At 38.5% G+C, this 22,812-nt stretch overlaps 2 protein-coding genes and 1 non-coding gene across 3 annotated transcripts in view; 1 reads left to right on the forward strand and 2 right to left on the reverse strand.

Annotated features, from left to right (window-relative positions):
- The window catches only part of LOC119786638 (meiosis 1 associated protein), a 158,192-nt gene that overhangs the window by 88,378 nt on the left and 47,002 nt on the right, over positions 1–22,812 (reverse strand). The gene's annotated exons all lie outside the window — the stretch shown is intronic.
- LOC119786640 lies at positions 10,367–11,853 on the reverse strand. Its single transcript, XM_038290134.1, has 2 exons — positions 11,754–11,853; positions 10,367–11,199 (listed from the first exon to the last, which is right to left on the reverse strand). Exon 2 carries the CDS (start codon positions 11,180–11,182, stop codon positions 10,379–10,381), a length of 804 nt encoding a protein of 267 aa, XP_038146062.1. The 5' UTR covers positions 11,183–11,199; positions 11,754–11,853; the 3' UTR covers positions 10,367–10,378.
- Positions 17,713–17,785, forward strand: trnak-cuu. The gene has a single exon. It is a non-coding gene; the product is annotated as a tRNA-Lys (tRNA).

Raw genomic sequence — 22,812 nt, forward strand, 5'->3', positions numbered from 1 at the left:
CTGTCTGGTTTTACCGGTATTGCAGTCACTTGACATCACATTTTATCACAATACAGCAGCAACTTCAGTATAATTACTGAGATTTAATGTGACACTGCAACATAGATGTGAGGTGGAAAAACATTAATATACAGGAGACTTAAAATTGAATTTAGAATTTAGACGTTCCCTACAGGATGTTACCTCTACCAGGATAAAAGTGGGTTTAGTGTAATGTTCATTATTATAAGCAGACCACAGAGTTCAGTTTTGTTCTTGCCTTAATAATGTTAATTAATTTTACTTTACTCAATGTAGAGACTTTCATCTAACCTTAACATGCTGAATGCTTGGAGTGGCCCTTAACCGTTTCACTAAGGATTACTTCAACAAAATAGATATAAATAACGGTGATGTTATGGTAAAAGTAATGCACCATAACGTGAATAAAGTGGTGCAAATATGAAAATGTAATTTGCAAATGCAAAAATGAGACTAGCAAAGACAAACATGTGATGCATAAAGGAGAAAATTAGATTGCAAGCAGCAAAAACAACTGCAAAGCTGAAAACTAGCACAGCGTTTCAGAGGTGCCCTAGATTACTTAAAGAAGATGATAATTATTTCATATGACACAAGTTAGTAAAAATATAAAAAAAAAACATCTTTGGATAGATTATTTAAAATAAAAGACAAATTGACATTTTCTTTCTTCCCTCCAAATGTCCTATGGTATTTTATTGTCTGTTAATGAGAGTTCAAAAAGCAATATCATCATACTATTTCAAGTCTGCTCAGAGGACCACATATAGGGAAAGCTCTTATTGCAAATCGGAGAAATCCAAAATGTTCTGATCCAAAACTGTCTTGGTCTGTTTTCCTTCCGACAACAAGAAACATTCCATAACAGCATCATTCTCTTTTCATTTAGAGCAGGCAGCCACTCATTTTTATTAAGTGCTTTCAGTTACAAATGGCTTTATTTTTATGGCCTCATACTGTCTTATCATCAAAGGCCTTTGCACATTTCCTGATGCTCACATGCAACCAGCAGTACAAAAATTGAAAGCCCTCACACCAGAATACATACAATACACCAATCAAAACAAGCCTCTTGATTTGACATTGAATTAAATAAAGACAGTAAAATTATGAATTTATAACTTAGAGGCATAACAGGAGCATTTACCTCGGGCTCCAACAATACCACAGATGTCAAATGAACTTAATCCACTGTTACAGTTCAGTTTATTAAAAATTGTGTTTACTTACTGATAAGTGTGGTGTGCAGAAAAAGAATATTGTTCACATTTACTGGCTGACTTCTCCTTTTTTCTGGAATCACAGTACCCTGAGAAAAAGTATCACTGTCTTGATGCAGGGAAGGCAAACTCATTATCAGTGCCAGATTCAAGAATATTTTTGGTTGATCTTTCCCCTAAAATCCAAAGCTTTCTCCTTTTGTGTCTTACATTTAGTATGCTGCCTCTTTGCATGCTTAAAAATAGCATTATCTGAAGTTAATCCGCTTACTGATATATAGTGTTAAGAAAAGTAAAAATAAGTATTAACATTCTGTGTAGTGTTTATTTATACCTGTGTCTGTACCGATGAAATAATACAGTTTTATCTTCCACCCGTCGCTAAAGGTTTACCTGAGTGTACCGGCCCTACCTGACTTGGTGCTGGAGTCCAATATCTACTTAGACCCTTTAGTTCCTGAAGCAACACAAATTTTAAATCATATACATGAATGTGTGTGTTTCTAGAGGTTTGTGGAGATTTCCCATGTGACACCTAAATTTCTTGAGTATACGTGGTGTTCTTTTGTGCTTGTCATGTCGCTGGATAAAACACACTGTACGACCCAACCTCTTGTTTCCCCATTTTATTACCAGACAATTTCTGTGTTTGTAGTATTTTTAGTATTTGTTCCGCATTTATGTATTTGCATTACATTTGCAAGCCTAGGCCACCATATTTTTCAGTCCTGAATAAATGACTTTGGGATTTTTGCGGTCTGCCGACATGTGTAAAGATGTTGATGTTCTCTAACTTATAGGCCTTGGAAAAAAAAGCTGACTTTACGATAATATTATATTACACACAACTTTATTTGTATTACCATTAAGGTGACTTCCGAAGAGTACAGGCATTTGAGTCGTTGCTAAATAAAAATGCATCTTAAGGGGTTTTACTATGGGGTGGAGGTAGAGCACTAGCCTGGGTGCCATTCCGAACTTAGTCCCGCCCACAAAGTTTGAGGTCGGGGAAGTTCGGTCTGGGTCTGCTCCATAGTAGCGCGAGTATTAAAGCCCACTGTCAGGCGATCCAATCAAATTGTCAGGGCGGGCTTTATACGATGATGGACAGATGACCAACAGTCACGTAATCAACCACGTGACCAATGTGCGCTTGGGTGACAACAATAATGGCTGCCGCTGGAGAGTTTAGGTGAGTAGATTCTGCTATTAGGTCTGTTCTAGAAGATATCGACAGCAAATTAATTTTAAAAGAGGAACAGAGAAACGCGATCAAGTCTCATCTTCTTATTCTAGGCATGCAATTGCACGCTTTGATTTTTGTGGACAACAACTATGCCTCGCTTAACATACGTCACGCACTCCGTTGCTCTTATTGGTTGTAGGTCTATCCAATTGAGTGCAGAGGCATTTTTTTTCCTGGTTCGTTCGAAACACGCCCCATAATCACAGCTCTATGAAGCAGTATCAGACTCATATTCTGACTAGAATTGAGTCGGACTACGTCAGGCTAGTAGAGCACAGGACCATATAACAAATGTCACAGGTTGAAATCACGGTCCTGCTGACCTTTGCTGAGTGTCTCTCCACTCTCTTGTAACCCACTTTCCTGTCTACATACTTTCAAAAAATGCCACTAGTGCCTAAAAATAATCTTAAAATAAAAAAATGCATTTTAAAGCTTTTCCAATTTTATTTAGCAAGAAATATCCAAAGCTGAGTATATTCTTCCCTTTTCTTAATAATAGAGCACTAAAATATGTTCTCTGTGTGTACAGCTCTAATAAAATACTCCACATTGCAATTTTTTATAAATTATAAACAGTGTGGGGATTTAGTAGGCTAAATAAGAGTTTGGTGGTGGTGAAAACCCTGAAATGGCAGAATTCTGTAAAACCTGGCAGATAAATTTCAAAAACTTAAATCTACAAATATTGTCATTCTTTATTTGGATCTTATGGGACTTTTTGTAACATTTGAAACAAAAATACACCTATGCGTAATGAAAAATTTTGGATGGACTGTAAAAGTGTGTGATGCCTGAGTTAGGCTTGTATTAGTTTCTAACAATTGTGTTCCGTATATTTTGTATCCTAAAACAAATTAATCTTTTTTGCTTCTTTTCAAACACATCCTTTATGACCATGTGTTCCATGCATTGCTCTATACTGTGGCATACTTATTTGGTAAAAGAAAATACATATATAACTTCCAGAAGTTTTCTAGATATAAAAAAATGACATCACAGTTGATCTTAAGTTGCAGTCAAGGTAACAAAGAACAAAGGTTCTCTTTGTGTCCTTGGTAGCATATGTGTGATGCTGAGATGTCAGATAGCGCCTCCCGGTTGTCTCCTCTGTATCTTTCGGCACAATAACAGTATAAGAACTGCATGGCCCCATCTTCTCTAACAATTCCCCCGTTGTTCCTCTGTATCTCTGTGCCACTGTCAGAAAAGGAACAGGCTGCAACAGAGGGAGAAGATTTACCCAACTGCACTGTGCCGACATGCCCATGCCTTTAATCAAGAGGATTTGTTTGTCTTATTTTCTTTCTAAAAGCTTAAACAGTAAGTTCCTGACCAGTTTCAAACCAGAACAATTGATTGATGGAGTCAAAGGTTTGCTTCAGCTTTGATGACTATGGAAGTGACCTTTCATTTTAATCAGTAGCAGCTGTGAACTGATAAAAAGTAGGACGCATGGTTCAATGTAATAAACAGGCCAATGAAACAGAACATGCTTAACGGTTATAAACATGTTTTTCTTCTTGCTGTCATCGCTCAGCGTCAGTTCCTATTGACTATCCATTCAAAAATAATTCAAAGCATTAAACTGAATGCAGATAAAACTAGAAGGAAATCATTAAATTGTTAACATTAACGTAGTTATAATATAATATATTATATAATATGCAAATACTAAACATAACCAAAAATAACTAAATATGAGTGTAAATTACTGAATAGAAAAATGTCACTAACACACAGAGATCTTTGCTTGACAGCTCCTATGCGAGACTTTTTATTTGATTCAAAGTGCCATGAAGAATTAACATTTAGTCTCTCATAGGAACTGTCAACCAAAGATCAGCTTTTGATTGTGAAGATCAAGATCAACTTAAAGTTATAATGGAGGATTTTCACGAATTTTTGAAAAGACCTGCCCTCTCCGCTTAAAAAACAAAAATGCACATGCACAACCCTGTACCTACTCCTGAGATGGAATGCCTCTTAGACGTGTGTGAGACAAGTGTAGGGGGCAACGAAGAAGTAACCGACTGTAACGTTGTCAGGGTGAGTTGACACTAACAATGTTTTTTAATTATGAAGGATAAATGATCTTTAATAATTAAAACAAGGATGTCTTGTTTATGTGTAGGAATTTACATAATTGTCCACTATGAGTAACATCTGGTATATTAACTTTTGCTAAATTTTTGTATGAAACAATTTCTCAAAGATCTTTTAGAGATGTATGGGGATATTTAATATTATTCCCACATTACTTAAGCTTGAGATTGTTGATGCAGTTTTGGTGTTCTAATAAAATAAAAAGATGTACAAATTATGGACAGGCTTAAGTCTGTTTGTAATAATAACTGAATTTACTTCATTGACCTCAGATTGGAGGAATTCACCTCTGCATTTAATCCATCCCCTTGGGTAGCAGTGGGCTGCTATTGTGCGGTGCCTAAGGAGCAGTTGGGAGTTAAGGGTCTTGCTCAAGGATCCAGAGTGCAGGCTGTGGGGATCAAACCGGGCACTTGCAAAATTCTCACAGCACAAGATCATTGCTCTAACCACTAGGCCAACACTCCCCACTATCTTTCCGCTGTTGATTTATAAACAGGCTGAAATACGTTAAAAAAAGAGCACTGCACAATACAACATCACGAAGGCCTGTCAGTTTTCCCTGGATTTGAAAAGAATTACATTAGTAGATCCATATACTTCTGCTGAATGTAAAGGGGAGCCTGACAAGCTGCCACAATTGGAACCACATCCAACCTGTTCATACTTGGTTAATTTTTACCTTGACTATACATGTATATAAATCTCAAGGGAGGCTGTTCCTCCTGTCCCAGAAAGATTAGATGGAGCAAAATAAACTCAAATTTGAATTGTCACGCTGTTCCTTCAACTTGCTGCCAGTCTCCTCCAGGCACATGTCCCTGAAATAATTTCTGTAGCTAACAATAATTCATGGGTATGTTGGTTTTGAAGAAGGGGAACATGCTTTCTCTTCTTCTTACTGGAAGAATTTCCCTTCATGACTCAACTCTTGGCTCTCCCACAAGCAGCCTCAAATTTTAGTTAATAGAACATATATAATATTATGCACATGTTCACCTATAGGATGAGGGTGTGGGAAACTGAAACCACCTGCTTGATTACAGCCATAACATTTAGAGATATTTATAAGAGTACATCATTTATATCACATATGATTTAAAAAAAAAAGGACTCCATGTTGCTTTAATCTCCAGCAGGTCTCCCAGGTGAATTTGTCAAGTTTGAAAGTTAAATATTTTCTATTTTCTATACAAGCCCTTACAATTATTTCACATGTCAATGAATTTTAGGTGTATTTCTTAAGGTTGCATAAAGGCCCCATATTTTCTGGGCCTGTTCGTTTGTGTGAGGTGATGGGTGCACTTGTTTACCCGGCCACTTTTTGGCGTCTCCGCTGCCATTGATGCAAATTGAGAGAATACAGGCCACTGTTTTGAAGATGTATAACAAAAGAAAGGCCCCAAGCAAGGGCACCTCAGTCTACATCACAGACTCCCCCACCTAAAGTAGAAAAATAAAACTTTTGCCTAGTGTGATGAAAAGAGACTAATTGAAATCTAATCAGGGATGGAATAAGGCAAGAGTAAATATTGGTGTAGCTTTTAACAAATGCATGGAGTTTAGATTTTATCCTGTGAATAAAAAGGACCAACTATTGGCCATTTTATTACTAAAAAGGTTGAAACCTTCCAACCTTCCTTCATACCCATTCTTCAGAAGACGTTAGGACTCTAAACAAAACGCTGGTGAAGTTTCTCACTCATCCAGATCATAGTCTTTCCAAAAAAAGAAAATTAAAAACAGTCCACAGGACTTTGTTTTCAAGTTTGAAGACGTTTCGCTTAAGATGTCATTTTCAATAAAAAATGTCAGAAATAGTGTTGAGTTCAAGGTTTTATACAGTAGCCAATTTTTACAGTAGGGCTATGTTTATAACCTCAAACTCAATGCTATTCCTGACTGATTCCCAATGTTGGGGTAACAAATAAACAAGAACGCGGACTTGAGGTCTTTTAGAGAACGATTTAGAGAGCAATAAAAATGGTAATGAAGACTATTTTGATGTGTTTAACAATACTAAAACATCACTTATGAATATACTAACCCAAATATACATTTGTTGTTAATTCTGTTGTTATTACTATTATATCTATGGTTAGAAACTTTTAAATTCTAACTAAAGGTTTGGATCATGAGACCAATTCTGGTACCATGTTGGTACCATCAGAAGCAAACGAGTATTGTAATCTTTGGTCTAAAACCACCACTTTGGAAGATTATTCAGTTTATTCTGTTTATTTTACTACTAATAATAATAATAATACAAAATAGCATAAACATATTTTAATTCACTTCTTTGCTATGGTAATGTTACCTAAGAGGTTAAGCAACAAATTAAGAAGCTTGACTAATAGGAAGTTGTCTTGTTGCAAATTTTCTTTTAATTCTTTTTTTGTTTATGCATCTTCCTTAATATTTCTTTTATAATCCATATGGCTGCTTTCCTTAGTGCTAGCCTTTAGTGACACTGATTTATAGTAGCTCACAATAAAAGAGGGAGCGGGGCAAAGCAATCTTCCGGACAATTTGTACCACTTTCTTCTTTCCTGCCTTGGGCCTTTGAAGCACTCCATTTTTTTGTTTCCACTACATCCCCTGCCCTTTTTCTTTATACACAAAAGGTTTAAATCAAGGTGCTCTGCAAAGTCCTCTGGCGTGTCAGTTTTTTCACCCTAATCCTTTGACCTGTTGTCATGGAAATCAGGCTCTCCAAATAGCTGCCCTTACATTCAGGCCTCTTAACAAGAAACCCGAATGATGAATTTGAGGTTTTTCTTTCTATGAGGAAGCCCATCAGGTGGATTTTTGCAGGTAACCACTATTTCTTCAAAAGAAGACAGCAAATAAAAAGAAAAGAAGAAAGAAAAAAAGGTATAGCTTAAGAAGACTTGAATAAAGAACACTGCCTTGGTCATAGATTTCTTAATGCAATATTAATGTAAACGTTTGTTTACATTTATTTTGGGCTTAAAATTGCTGCAAAATTAGGTTCGGCGCTTTGCAGGAGATAAAGCTGACTCTCCTTATTTTGGAAGTGCTGATGTGAATTTTCCATTGTTAATTGACAGTCTAAAATATGGTGAGGGAGATTGGAGAGATAAGAATGATTATGCTGATTTATACTCTTTCAGAATTCACAGCATACAGTCCACTAGTTTTGCTCTTCCTCATCAATCCTAAGCATAAAAACAGTAATTTGTTTGACAATAAGCTGATATAAGTCAGATTAAAATTGGAGAATAGGTGTAACTATAAAGCTAAACTAAAAAACATAAAACTAAACTACACTAAATAACAAAAACAGAATAACTGGGGTGGATATCTATGTATGTGTTTGTTTCTTTTATAGTCCTCCTCAAAAGATGTGAAGTTATTTAGTTAATTTTCCAGATTTTAATTGTTTATTAGGTATTATTGTTCTCCATGCATGTCCTAGAAAGACGCACTTCATGAAAATGTTTATAAAAAATAAAAATAAAAAAAAGAGTTTACTTGCAAACACAGATAAAAGCCATTTTTGAAAATATTGAGCTGAAGTGTGTAATAAAAATGTTTTTTGGAAAATTCATACAAGGAGCAATGTGAAATTAACTTTTCATACACAAAAAAAGCCCATTTTAACTGCACCTTTTACTCAACCCACTTCTCATGTCTAAACCTTAGACACTGAAATCATAATTCAATAACAAAATATATCTTCAGTTTGGAATGATCTACAAAACTTGTTTGAAATTATTTTGCATCACAAGAACTTATTATTGCATTCAATTGAATAGACTGCCTGCAATGAAATTAATACCACTGGAGCATTTATGAATATTTCAACCTTTATATGTACCCATGGGGTCCCATACATTACTGACATTATTAGTGAAAGCCAGAATCCATTTTCTCCCAATCTAATTGCTCCCTGTTCACAGTTGCAACAGAGATAATTTAATCACCATTGAAATGGACCTTTATATGAGGTTTAAATGATAACTACTTCAGGCTGCCGTTCTGTCTTAAATGACACTATTTATCACCCACTGCTTTATTCTCTCCCAAACATTTGAATAGTGGACTCCAAGTTCCATTTTCATTCTCATTTTGCTCTCTATTAGCAGTGGATAAAGGAGTACAGTAGCGCTGTATTTGAACAGTTGTTACTGCTGTTCAAATGATTGAGGCTTTGGTTGTCATAGAAACTGAAAAAAAGAATGTATAAAATCACTTGATTAGACATTTAGTTTTTCCAGACATTAATAGAGAACTATGTTCATGGATGCTTATATGTTAGAGGAGTGGGTGATTTTTCTATCACTAGAATGAGACAAAAAAATGTAACACTGTAGAGTAAATACTAATGATCAGAGAAGAAGGACCCAGAATTCAAACCAGACAACCATTATAAAAGCTTAACGCAGTTTAGTGAAACAAAACTACTGCAGGTAGTGTCAGCGAGTAGGACAGGAACCTCTGGAAACAGAGACGGACGATTAGTGACCAGGTTAGTGTTAAGGTATGCATCAACACATCACAAACGTGATGGTCACTAACCTTCTTTTAGGCCTCAGCCTGGGAAGAACCACAAGGTTAGGTTCAAGTAGCGTTACAGTAGCGCTGATGTTGCTGTCACTGGTCAGGAAGTCCCAGAGAATAACTCCAGCCGTGAAGACAATAGTAGGCAGGAGGAACAGGAGAACAAACCAGAACCTGTAGTTGGGGGCGAAGTCCAGGGTCAGAGCTGGTAATCAGAAGTCCAATGAAGCACCAGAGGGAAATCTAGGATGAGGTCGAGAAACAGTTCCATGTTAGACAACGGGCAGGAAGACCAACAGAGCAGGTCAGGCAAACAGGCAGGAAGTCAGGAATCAGAAGGCTGGAATAGATCTAACCAATGGCTTGGAATAATCTGGCACTGATGTTTGGTCTAAAGGCTGCTTGTATACTGATAGGTGCAGGTGGATCAGATGAGTAGCAATCGGTCTTTGTCACACACGTGACTGACACGCCCCCTAGCGCCATTTTTGTGGTGAGCGGAAGAAAAACAAAACAGCAGAAAACAAGAGGAGAGCGCTGCCAGCAGTGAGGATTATCAGTTAAATGGAAAAGAACAAGAAAACTGAACGGATACCCTACCCAGACAAACTTTCTAAAGCTGCTAGGGAACGATATTATATATTATTATTACAGTGACAAGGCAGATGTTGTGGGCAGTTGCACAGATAGCTGCAGTTATTAGAGCAGTTTGTGCTGCTCATCAGACTGAACGGAAAAACTTGTCATAATTTTTGCACATTGATAAGTTGCACACTGTATTTGCTGTTCACTTTATCCAGGCCTGTTTTCACTGGGATCTGCAGTCTTCTTCACAGATATCACCTGTTAGGTCATATCTCTACAGAAGACCACAGACCACAGTGAAAACAAGTCCTGGGAAAATGAAAATCTTCTAATTTAATCTAAAGAGCAATCTGCTATATACGAGGGAGGAAGACAAAGTAAAACATTTGAAGCTTTGCACTGTTCTGCATTATTTATGTATTTGAGATTTTGTATTGCATTTTCATACATTCTCTGCTTGATTGAAAAGATAATAACAACACTTGTTTCAAATCCACTCTTTATTGTACACACATTTTTACAACCTAAGAAACATTGTTAATATTTGAAGTGATGGTGAAACTTATATTTGTTTTGCTGTTATTTTTCAAAAGTAACTTTAAAAAAAGCAAAATTCTATTTGTGTGAAAAGAAGAATAAAAAAAGAATAAAGTTGAAACAGTACTTGATCTTGCATTCATTTATTAGCTGGTTTCTCTGTGAAAATTTCAAAACAGTCAATAATCACTGTGACTCTATGTCCAAAGGCATCCACAAACTGATGAGGCATAATTTTGTGCAAGGTGTCTCTATCTGGCCACACAATTGCACGCTTTAGATTTGCATATAAAAATGACAGCATTTCATTGAATGTTCTGTACACTGTCTTTGGTGAAACACGGAAGAGATAAGCAAGGTGTTTTGAGGGCAGATCCAATCTCAGACGCATGAAGGTTAACAGAAGCATTTGAAATGGACTGAGAATTTTATTTTGAGCAGACATGAGAGGCAGCAGAAAATTAAACAAAGCCATAAAGGTCGCCAAGTTTGGTAGACCCGTATAGTACTTGACTTTTTCATTACTGTCTCCAAAGAAGCAATCAGAGATCCGCAGCTCATCAAGTTCACGCCGCAGCTCTCTGTTTTCTTCCAAAAGACGGTTCATCTCTGCACACCTGAGCACACACAGGTTACATTCTGTCTGTCCTTCCTGACGACCACCTTCTGTGTCATCCTTGGTGTTTGGCCGGCCAACGTTTTCAGCAGCCTTCTGCGTGTCAGTCTGTTGCTGGTTAGGGTTCTCTGTCGCCTCATGTGTAACTTCATCCTGTCGCTGAAGGATTTCATCAGCCTGATGGAGCCCCATTTCAGTTGCTTGCAGGGCATTCTTTTTCAGCTGTTCCCGATAACCACGTCTTAAAGAGCGGTCTGTGTCTGTTGGTTTGATGTCAGTGTGGCCCAGATGCAGGGATGGAGCCCAGTCTGGGTCAGTTTCCATCATCTCATATGCGGGTTGACCTGCAAAGTAGATGAAAGGTTGAGTGTTTTACACATCTATTCAAAACACTATATAAAGCACCTTAATAACAGAGCCCATTAGATTAGATGTGTTATAAAATAAGATATGCTTGTTTCCCACAGTGGGGAAATTTGCTATACCGAAAAAGCACAAGTACATCGTATTAGTAAGGCCAGAGGTAAATAAATAAACTGAAAAGCTTACAGGACGAACAAAGGATTATAATAAATAAACTTAAGTAGATTACACAGGATGAATAAATGCAGTGAGTTGGCTGACGAGTGGGTATGTACAGTGTTTTTATATGTACACTGTATTTATATATATTTATTCATAAAAAAAACATATTTGTATTGCAGATTGTGTAAATGATTATATACAGATAATGCATTATTTATTAAATTTTAGCGGTCTAAAAAAGAAATAAAACAAACATCACTTTCCGCTTCTCTTCCACAGCATGTTTCAGTAGGTTTACATGAACTCCTGCAACTTTATAAGCAAACCATTTCAGCGTGTTGATTTCTATTAGTGTATATTTATAAGGACTTATCTTTGTGAAAATGCCGAGAGCAAACACGAACATGAGGAGATATTTTATGAAACGTGATGTCTTTCCTTCTTACAGCAGCGACCCACGGAGCCCGACGCCTCTTTGTTAAAGGAATAGTACACCCAAAACATGATTAGCCTTCATTTTCTACTCACCTCCATGCTGAACAACACTCTGGAGTACTTTTTTGATATCTCAAATGCATCTGGAGATCTGGGAGACTTCTTGCTGTCTGCTGACATTCAAATAATGGAGGTCTATGGCGCCCGAGACAGAAAGGTCCACAAAAGTCCACAAAAACTTGTCAATATTCCTCCATACTGCTCGTCCAATGTAATCCAAGTGTCCTGAGTGGGTAGCATCCAGAATTTACTCGAAACGAAGTCATTTAGAACGTTTTAGAGCCTAAACAGTAGTGTATAGGATTTCCTAATAGCGCCCCCATGCGCGCTCACGATTCTACGGAAGCCGGCAGACCAAACCAGCGCATTCAGCTCGGCAAAGAACTCATGCTCTTCCTCAACACTGAAGTCCTCAGACATTTTTCTTTCGTTGTTTCTTTCTTTGCACAGGTAAACAGCACATTTCTTCTTCTACGCTTGCATTATCGGCAGACCAGACGCTGAATGCGCACTTCCTTCCGGTTTGGTCTGCCGGCTTCCGTAGAATCGTGAGCGCGCATGGGGGCGCTATTAGGAAATCCTATACACTACTGTTTATGCTCTAAAAACATTCTAAATGACTTCGTTTCGAGTAAATTCTGGATGCTACCCACTCAGGACACTTGGATTACATTGGACGAGCAGTATGGAGGAATATTGACACGTTTTTGTGGACTTTTATGGACCTTTCTGTCTCGGGCGCCATGGACCTCCATTATTTGAATGTCAGCAGACAGCAAGAAGCCTCCCAGATCTCCAGATGCATTTGAGATATCAAAAAAGTACTCCAGAGTGTTGTTCAGCATGGAGGTGAGTAGAAAATGAAGGCTAATCATGTTTTGGGTGTACTATTCCTTTAAGTCCTCTGTCTGCGGTCCGTATTTTTTTTCCAAGTGGGGAATACGAAAAACCGTCAGGCCCCATCTGCTGTTTTCTGTTTAGAATTACTATTGCATCCTTTGACGCAGCACCAGTGTCCCATTATTTCCAAAGAAGCAACTAGAACACGTCTGCTCTCTGTTAGTTTTCTTTTGTTTGTTGCTGCTGTCTCTTCACCACAGAAATGGCGCTAACTACCCTAAATGAATTGCGCTTTTGCGGAAGTGACGTACACTGTCACAGACCGATGAGAATGGGGCGCAGCTGAGCAGGTGTGAACAACATCAGTGCTGAGATCATGACAGTAAACACTAGAAAAATGATAGGTAAACTTGTCTAATAGTCTAACTCAAACAAAGAGGGGCGCCTAAATAGTGGCTGATCATCCAATTAAAGAAATATAAGACTTAAAAAATCTTCAGCTGAAACAACTAAGACAAGTGGCCATATCTATACACTATAGTGTTACAACATCTGTGTGGCTGTAAATGCAACCATCACAATAGAAATCATGTTTACTCCATATTTGCTTTATTTGAAGGCGAATAAAGGTTTTGTCTTTTTTTCCTTTGGTGAAATCAATCAAAAGGATGACTCGTCCTATTACCTTTTGAAGACTGGAGCTTTAAAAGGTAACTTAAATTTATTCCAGAACCTGGTCTAATGTTTTTCTTGAAGTTTGTGTTCAAGATTTTGTCTCCAAATTCCAGCTTAACATTTAAATGTCAATCTAAATATGTTGGTACACATTGCATCTGAGAAATAACACATTTAAATAATTCTGAGTTAAAATCTTCAGGAAAGCTATTGCTTAAAGCTTAGTAAAAATCTGCTTCATTGATTTCCAGAATAGCTTGCATCTTTGGGATTGTTGTTCTGTTTCATAGCCATGTTCAGATTCTATTCATGTAGCTTTAATGTATGAGCAAATTGTATGATTTTTACAGAATCGTATTTTGTTTGTTCTTTGTGTATTAACTCTGTCAGCAAAACAGCCCTACAGCATGATTTTACCTAAACACTTTTGGTAAAGTCTTCTTAAGTTTAAAATATGCTCTTTGACTCCTTAAATAATGCATAGCATTACTGTGGCTAACAGCTTGGTCTTTGTCTAATATGACCATCTTTTAAATAATGGATGGTCATCGTCGGTGTCTGCAAATTTCAGTTGAGTTTGAAGGAAACTATGTTGACGCAAGCTCTTCTTTCTTGGCTCACATCCTCTAAGTCCATGTTATTGTGTAACTGGCTTTATGGTGTTTCCCATGCTGAACCGTTAATTCAGCTATTTTCCTGTCATGGTCTTGGTGGTTCTAGAATCCTTTTTAGCAGTCAATATTATTTCTTTGTAGGCCAGGACAGTTAGGGACACATAGCTGACAGTGGACAAAGTACGGTTTTATAACATCATTAAGCTGTGTCCAAACATCCGCCCTAATCCCTATATAGGGCACTATGTAGTGGTTATGCCATTTTTTATCCACTTGACGTCCGAACATCTAGTGGGAAAAAAAGGACTGGAAATTTCCTACAATGTACCTTCAAAAGTAGTGATCGTCCATAGTCACTAGAGAGGATACAGTTTATCCTGGAATGATTTGCTAGAGCTTTATGGGATTTGGTGTGAAAGCAGCTCGTTGTTGGATAGCAACACTGGCGACAAATGACATGGATGGGACATGCACCGTGCGGGAGCGAAAAGTAGTGAGAATCTGTCCGAATGGTCAGTTTACTATAATGTTGGCTATTTAGTCCCCGCTCCATACAGTGATGAGCAATCTAGGGGTTAGGGTGAACGTTCGGACAAGGGTGAACGTTCGTAATTGATAAAGCAAGGTAACAGCTACAAAGGCTCTGAGTTAAACCATGTTAAAATGGTTTCTGAGCAATTGCTAAAATGTAAGTTTCTACCAGGAAAGCAACCAGAAATGCATTCCATCAGGTTAATACTACAGGTTTATTGATGACACCTTTTAGGGAAGCTTATTTCCCTAAGTATCCTTAGGGAAGTAAGCTTCATATTGAGCCTGTGTTTCAATATTTCTTTTAAATATGCTGGGTTAAATAAATCAATAGAATTAGAACTTATGAAGCCACCTCACTAGTTTACCTCATTAAATTTAGTTTGTTTGATCATTCCTCCTCTAAAAAACCTCCTCCTAGATTAATGACAAGGAGTCGCATAATGATTATCTGTAAATTTCTCACTTAAACTAACTTTTTAAATGTATTTAAGATCTTGCAAGCCATGATATTTTCTGTGGGTTTGTTAACATTTTTGCATCTTATATCATAATAACTGAACTTTATTGATGTCACATTGGAGAAATTTAACACTGCATTTAACCAACCCTCTTGTAGAGCAGTGGGCTGCCATTGTGGGGCGCCTGGGAGCAGTCAGGGGTTAAGGGCCTTGCTCAGAGAGCCAGAGTGATAGTCCGCAGGAGTGGGTTTCAAACTCACAACCTCAGCATTCCAAGCTTTATGACCTAACCATTAGGCCGCCACTCACCACATAACCACCTCTGACCAAATACATGGTCAGAGATATTGTGTGGAAATAGATATAACGTAAATAAACAAATCTGAGTATTTATAGAGTAATTCTGTTGCAGGTTCTTGCATTGATCAAGGGATATATGTATTTGTGAAATTGCATAAGTTAATTGATTTAAAGCATCAGTTATCATTTACTTACCGGTAAACAAAGCCAGAGCGTATATCTTTACTCTGGACCATTTCCTTTATCTTTCTCTCCTCCTGAGTCATGTTATCTATGCTGAACTCTGTCCTCGCCAATTCAGCACAAAGTTCACTGCAGCTGTAAGCTGCCACCACATCATATGATGCTGTTGTTATTCAGCCATTCATATTTTTTTGGTGAAAATAGTCCTAATTACATTTCAATGAGCCCTTTGTTTTTCTCTGCCTCATAAGACATCATTTGTTCTGCCAAAAGCTTTCCTCTTTCTAACATAATGCACTGTGTTCAGATGACATTAAGCTGAGCTGATATTGCTTATTCAATTTAAAAAGTTAGATTAAAAAGTTTATTTTCGTATCGCTCATGTACTACAGTTATTCCTGTTCCTTTTCCATTCTTCAATACATTCCAGGACAGGCTGTTGAGCCATTCATTTTGGAAATAGGTAGAATAGACAACTATTATTAATATCTATCAAAATATTAGAACAAAATATCTAATTGGCTAATTTGGCTCAGAGAACCTTATCTTTCGATCTGCTGTATTTGCTTTGCATCAGTATTATACATGGATCTGTGCAATTCATTAAAAACACAGAGGAAAAAAAAGAAACAAACTCTGTTTCCAAATAATTTTCTACTTACTCATCTCTTGACTACATTATGATAACACCCTCGAAATGATGGTGAACCAAATAATATAATCATATCAGTTTCAAAAAAAGACAAAAGACAGAAATTAATTGCACACATTCATAACTTGCACCCAATCTAAATAAAGCTCCTCTAATGAATCTATAAACCATGTCAAATGCTTTGCTTTAGCTATTTGCACTGCAAATGCTTTTCAATTTCATTCATTCAGTCTATACTATTACCATCCCATATGTTGCTGGAGTCTTAAAAACTCATGAGGATTTTCTCCAAACACAAAATCCCAGTACATTTTAAACCAAACAAGACCCTTAAACAGAGACTAGTGCATCCTAAAGACAAAACCCCAAGACCAAACAGTGGTTTATGCAGTTCAGGAATGCTCTGATATTTATATTGGAGAAAACAAACAACCTCTCCACAGACGCACGGCCCAACAGCGAAGACCTACCTCCTCCGGACAAGACTTGGCGATGCATCTACACCTTTTGGACAAAGGACGTTCTTTTGAGGACCCGAATGTTCACATTTTGGACAAAGAAGACAGTTGGTTTGAGAGGGGTGTGAAAGAAGGCATCTATGTTAGGAAAGAAAAACTTAACAGAGGGGGTGGACTCAGATTTCAGGGGAACAGGACACCCTGGCTGTTCAGCCAGGCCAACAATTCCCTCTAATGACCCCCCTTTCAGGACTATAGACAGGTATCGGGTATTAGAGGTTGGAGACAATATTCAAAAGCATATGTGTGATGGTGGCCATTAGAAAGCTTTTAAAGTCATACGAACAGTATATCCAGTTTGTGCATGCAGTCACTATCAATTAATTACCAACATTTGTGAATTAGATTTTTTAAAATTTCCCTCAAAAATTGTCAATCTCCAATAGTGTACTGGACCCTGCCCTCCACCCAAAAACGAATTCTAGAACATTAACGCAAGCTATTGCTTTAAAAAATGAGTCCACATACTGTACTTAGATTAATAAGGTCAAAATAGTGGCAGAGCCATCTTTGGTATTAAGCAGAAACTCTCTTCTTGCACTTCCCTCATTGAGAAGACTTCACTGTGGAGGAAACTCAGTGTTCTCAGAGCCTAGTGAAAGGAATGGGACTGGGCTTATGTTTGTCATGGACATCAAAGGACTCTTAAAAGAACTGAACTACAACACAAACTGTTTTGGACTTGTTTAAATCTTCGTCATGCTCCAAGGTTAGCTGCGGAGTACCAAAGGGTTCTGTGCAAGGACTCTCTTTACTATATATATATATATATATATATATATATATATATATATATATGCTCCGAATTGGTAGAAATATTAGACAGTATGGGATTAATTTCCCCTGCGATAGACTGGTGACCTGTCCAGGGTGTACCCCGCCTCACGCCCATTGACTGCTGGAGATAGGCACGTGCATCCTTTGCGACCCCATTTGGAAACAAGTGTGTAAAGAAAATGGATGGATGGATGGATGGGATTAATTTCCACTGATGCTGATGACAATCAAGTGTATAAACAGTGATCAGGACACGGTCCGACGTCACAGCCTCCCCTCACCGTCAGCCCGGCTAGCTCAGTCGGTAGAGCATGAGACTCTTAATCTCAGGGTCGTGGGTTCGAGCCCCACGTTGGGCGTATAGTATTATATATTATATATATATATGCTCCGAATTGGTAGAATTATTAGACAGTATGGGATTAATTTCCACTGAGGCTGATGACAATCAAGTGTATAAACAGTGATCAACTGTCTATAAATCCAGATCAAGCTAACCCATTACATAGATTACAGGCATGTCTTAAAGACATAAAACCTGGATGACTCTTGACTTTCTGCTCCTGAATGCAGACAAAGATAAGTTATACTCTTTGGACCAGAGTCTTTGAAAAAGAAGCTTGATTAGTCAGTCACTTCATTTGGATGAGATTAAATTTATCTTAGTCATAAAGTAAAAATCCTGTCCAGGGGTGATTCTGAGAAACTAGTTCATGCATTTGTTACTTCAAGGCTGGACTATTGTTATCCTTTACTATCAGGAAGTCCGCAAACTGTAGTTAAAAGCCTTCAGCTGATCCAAAATGCTGCAGCCAGGCAGATGGCCACTCACACCGAGTTTGGTTCGACTGGAGGTTTCTTCCTGTTTAAAGGGAGTTTTTCCTCTCCACTGTCTCTACAGTCATGCTTAGTGTGAGGCATTGCCTTCGAGTCAATGAGTCGATGCAATCAACTGGTTTTCCTTAGATAGAAAACTTTGAATCAATTTCACTTAGTGATCTGGTTGAATTGTAAAGTGCCTTGAGATGATGTGTGTTGTGAATTGACATATAAATAGACTGAATTGAATTTATATTATATTTTACATGACATGCCTTATACACTATATTGCCAAAAGTATTTGCTCACCCATCCAAATTATTGGAATCAGGTGTTCCAATCACTTCCATGGCCACAGGTGTATAAATTCAAGCACCTAGGCATGCAGACTGTTTTTACAAACATTTATGAAAGAATGGGTCGCACTCAGGAGCTCAGTGAATTCCAGCGTGGAACTGTGATAGGATGCCACCTGTGCAACAAATCCAGTCGTGAAATTTCCTCGCTCCTAAATATTCCACAGTCAACTGTCAGCTGTATTATAAGAAAATGGAAGTGTTTGGGAACGACAGCAACTCAGCCACGAAGTGGTAGGCCACGTAAACTGACGGAGCGGGGTCAGCGGATGCTGAAGCGCATAGTGCGAAGAGGTCGCCAACTTTCTGCAGAGTCAATCACTACAGACCTCCAAACTTCATGTGGCCTTCAGATTAGCTCAAGAACAGTGCGCAGAGAGCTTCATGGAATGGGTTTCCATGGTCGAGCAGCTGCATCCAAGCCATACATCACCAAGTGCAATGCAAAGCGTCGGATGCGGTGGTGTAAAGCACGCCGCCACTGGACTCTAGAGCAGTGGAGACGCGTTCTCTGGAGTGACGAATCGCGCTTCTCCATCTGGCAATCTGATGGACGGGTCTGGGTTTGGCGGTTGCCAGGAGAACGGTACTTGTCTGACTGCATTGTGCCAAGTGTAAAGTTTGGTGGAGGGGGGATTATGGTGTGGGGTTGTTTTTCAGGAGCTGGGCTTGGCCCCTTAGTTCCAGTGAAAGGAACTCTGAATGCTTCAGCATACCAAGACATTTTGGACAATTCCATGCTCCCAACTTTGTGGGAACAGTTTGGAGCTGGCCCCTTCCTCTTCCAACATGACTGTGCACCAGTGCACAAAGCAAGGTCCATAAAGACATGGATGACAGAGTCTGGTGTGGATGAACTTGACTGGCCTGCACAGAGTCCTGACCTCAACCCGATAGAACACCTTTGGGATGAATTAGAGCGGAGACTGAGAGCCAGGCCTTCTCGTCCAACATCAGTGTGCGACCTCACAAATGCGCTTCTGGAAGAATGGTCAAAAATTCCCATAAACACACTCCTAAACCTTGTGGACAGCCTTCCCAGAAGAGTTGAAGCTGTTCTAGCTGCAAAGGGTGGACCGACGTCATATTGAACCCTATGGATTAGGAACGGGATGTCACTTAAGCTCATATGTGAGTCAAGGCAGGTGAGCAAATACTTTTGGCAATATAGTGTATGTACTCTATTTGACAAAATATGAACATTTATATGAAACATCTTCTAACTAATATAAAGGATTTTGGTCTTCCTCTCCTGATGATCAGTCTGAAAATACCTGCTTTGCCTTTGTGCTGCTCTGGAGTTTTCTTGTGGGGGTGTGAAATAAGCTACAGGTGATGGGACTTTCTATGAGTTTGGCAGCTCAACTTCTTTTAAAGCTACAGTGTGTAATTATTACAGGGATATAAAGTCAGAAATGTAATATATTATACATAACTATGTTATTTATCATCACCTATGAGCTCAGCCTTTTAACCATAACATTTGCGTTGCCTTAGAATTCGTTATTTATAATTACATAGGAGCGGGTCTCGCAGCCATGGAGGCAGACATCTTTGCGCTACGGCAAGCGCAGAGGCAACAAACTAGCGATTGCGAGATCTCCCATTACGCTCGAAAATAACTACGGCAAGTTGAGAGAAATGAACTGAGACGGTACTGAACAGTAGATGGCAGTATTATGCCTGAGAAGCGTTTAGTCTGCCTGAAACCAAAGAAGAAGAAGAAGCAGGTATACTGCGCCTCAGTAACAAGAAAGGCGAACAAGGCGGCAGGCGTGAGTGACTTTGCAAACTGTTTGGCACTGTGTGGCCAAACATCAGACGAATGGAGGATCATGCCTACTCTGTATCACAACGAAAAGCGGCGGACACCGAACCCCCGTCATCTAAGAAGCGGAAACACGACGAGAATAAACGCAAGCGTGACAAGAAACGACAAAAAACACGGATCAACATTGGCACGGCATTTACACGATGGAAGTCACTGATGGAGGAAAAAGGTTTTCAAAGTGACGCTCAAGTTGCCAGTTTTCTGTTGGACAGGTAATTAATCCTACACACACAATTGTCTAATATCACTGCAGTTTTTGGAGTACAGGATGCTCAGACCTGTCTAAAACAATAACATGCTGCGTGATGATGCTGTTACTCTCCAGTATACTTATTCAGCAACGTCCCTGACGTTTCACAGGTAATGATTCAGTAATTTTCTGTAAAATAATTTTCTGGATATATACCTCGGTTACTTCTCTCCGGCTCCTTTGGAGATCTTCAAGCCTTTCCTCCCGCTGGCACCCCTCTCTCGCCTGGCCCTAGCTGCATGCCCTCGCCCTCTCCCTCTTCCTCCCCCTCTTCCTCGCCTTGTAACCCCCGTGCCACAAACATGACTTGGACTCTGTAAACGGGGAATATATATTCTTCCAGCGAACACAATCTCGCTGTTAAACTAATGACTACAATTACTTTGTCTGTTTATATCACCATGCAAAGCAGCTCACCAAAACGTCACAACGACGTAGAAAAAATAACGGGTATATTTATTATCTAAAGTCTACATGAAATCTATACCCTACACAGACTAATGAAATACTATCTGTAAAATTATCTATGTAAACAAACCTCATCACTTGAGAAGGTAGGTGATGCGGACGTCGTGGAAGACATTTTGTCCCGTAACGCTCGCCGTACTGTTGGGGGGGAGAAGCGGTGGGGGGGAGACGTTCATGTTGCTGCGGTCTGCAGTCTGGACGTTAGATGTCGCTGAAAATTACACACTGTAGCTTTAAAGTATTAATACTCACTGAAAAAACACACTTTTTTTTATTATTCTTGCCAGAACACCCCAGTACACTTTAATTTGAACTGTTATTTCTTATCTTTGCTGCTTATTTGTATAATAATATCATAATATAATAATAAAAAGTAAATAATGTTTATGTCAGGGCTAAAGCCTTTGCTCACATAGCAAAATGCATGGTTCATTCAATCAATAGTTGACTTGTATCAGTATGGGGTATCAGATATTGAATTGGATAAAACATTATAATTAACTAACAGCTGTAGGGTTCAGTCAGTCCAAAATGTGAAATGTCAGAGCTTATTGGGTAACTTTTGCAGAAGAAATTTTGCAACTAAACATACAAAGGAAAAAAATTAACATCTCACTAAAGTAAGAGTTACAGATAAATATTTCTAACTATGTGACTAATCTGTCGACCCTTGTCTGTCTTGATCTAAGGGCTTTTAAGCGTAAATGACCTAGCCTCGAGAGACTATCCTGATCTCACAAGCTTTCAAGATTTAACTCGTTAATCAGTCTGGAGACTCTCCGTTGAAGTAAATTTGGAGCCGTTCACTAAACAAACGTCCAATCAGCGTTGGCTTTGAGGTGTGACGCAACGAGAAGCGTGACAGTTCAGTCTAGAGAACATGGCGGCTTCAGCTGATGAAACTAGTGTTAGCGTGGCTATCGAGCAAGTTTTATCGGAATTACAGAGTATTTCTTCACTGAAAGAACAGCAAAACACTGCTCTGGAGGCTTTTCTCAGAGGAAAAGAGTTTTTGCTCTTCTCCCGACTGGTTTCGGCAAGAGTAGCCTGGCAGTTAGTACGTCATATGCTTCATTGATCTGATTGGTTTATTTGGCCCGTCTATCACCAACATAGGCCAATAAGCTAACCAGTATTTTCGCCCCTTCCCAAAATTACTTCAACCGAAGGTTTCCAGATGGATATGCAGAGCAAATCCATCTGGCGCAGTCAGGTTATAAATGACCTATTAAAGGCCATTCACTCGATTAAGTACTCTGGCAAGAAAACCCCAACATTTTCAACTTGTTACTATTTTTAAAGGTGAATATGCTGAATAATCACAGTGGACTTGAGTTTAAGGTTAGGCTGTTCTCCATCTATTTTTGATCAGAGAATAATGTGTTGCTTTCTTCAAATATTTTACCCTTCTATAGATTGTCAAACAGGATCTGTTTAAGCTCCTTTTCCTTTTACAGACTGCAATCAAAGCTCCTTGTGGCTTGCAAAACTGAGCCATAATTTTATCCAACCAAAGTTGATGTATAACATAGCAAGGAGGGGGTAAACTATTTTCACAAGGGTTATGATTATTTGAATAGAATTTAAGCTTTAATTAATAACTTTTTGAAGAAGGTTTTTAAAATAAAATCTGGTGGAGTGAAGTAAGTGAGCATCTTTGAT

The sequence above is a fragment of the Cyprinodon tularosa genome, unplaced genomic scaffold, assembly GCF_016077235.1.
Source record: "Cyprinodon tularosa strain WSP-4 unplaced genomic scaffold, ASM1607723v1 ctg276, whole genome shotgun sequence".
Classification (NCBI taxonomy): domain Eukaryota; kingdom Metazoa; phylum Chordata; class Actinopteri; order Cyprinodontiformes; family Cyprinodontidae; genus Cyprinodon; species Cyprinodon tularosa.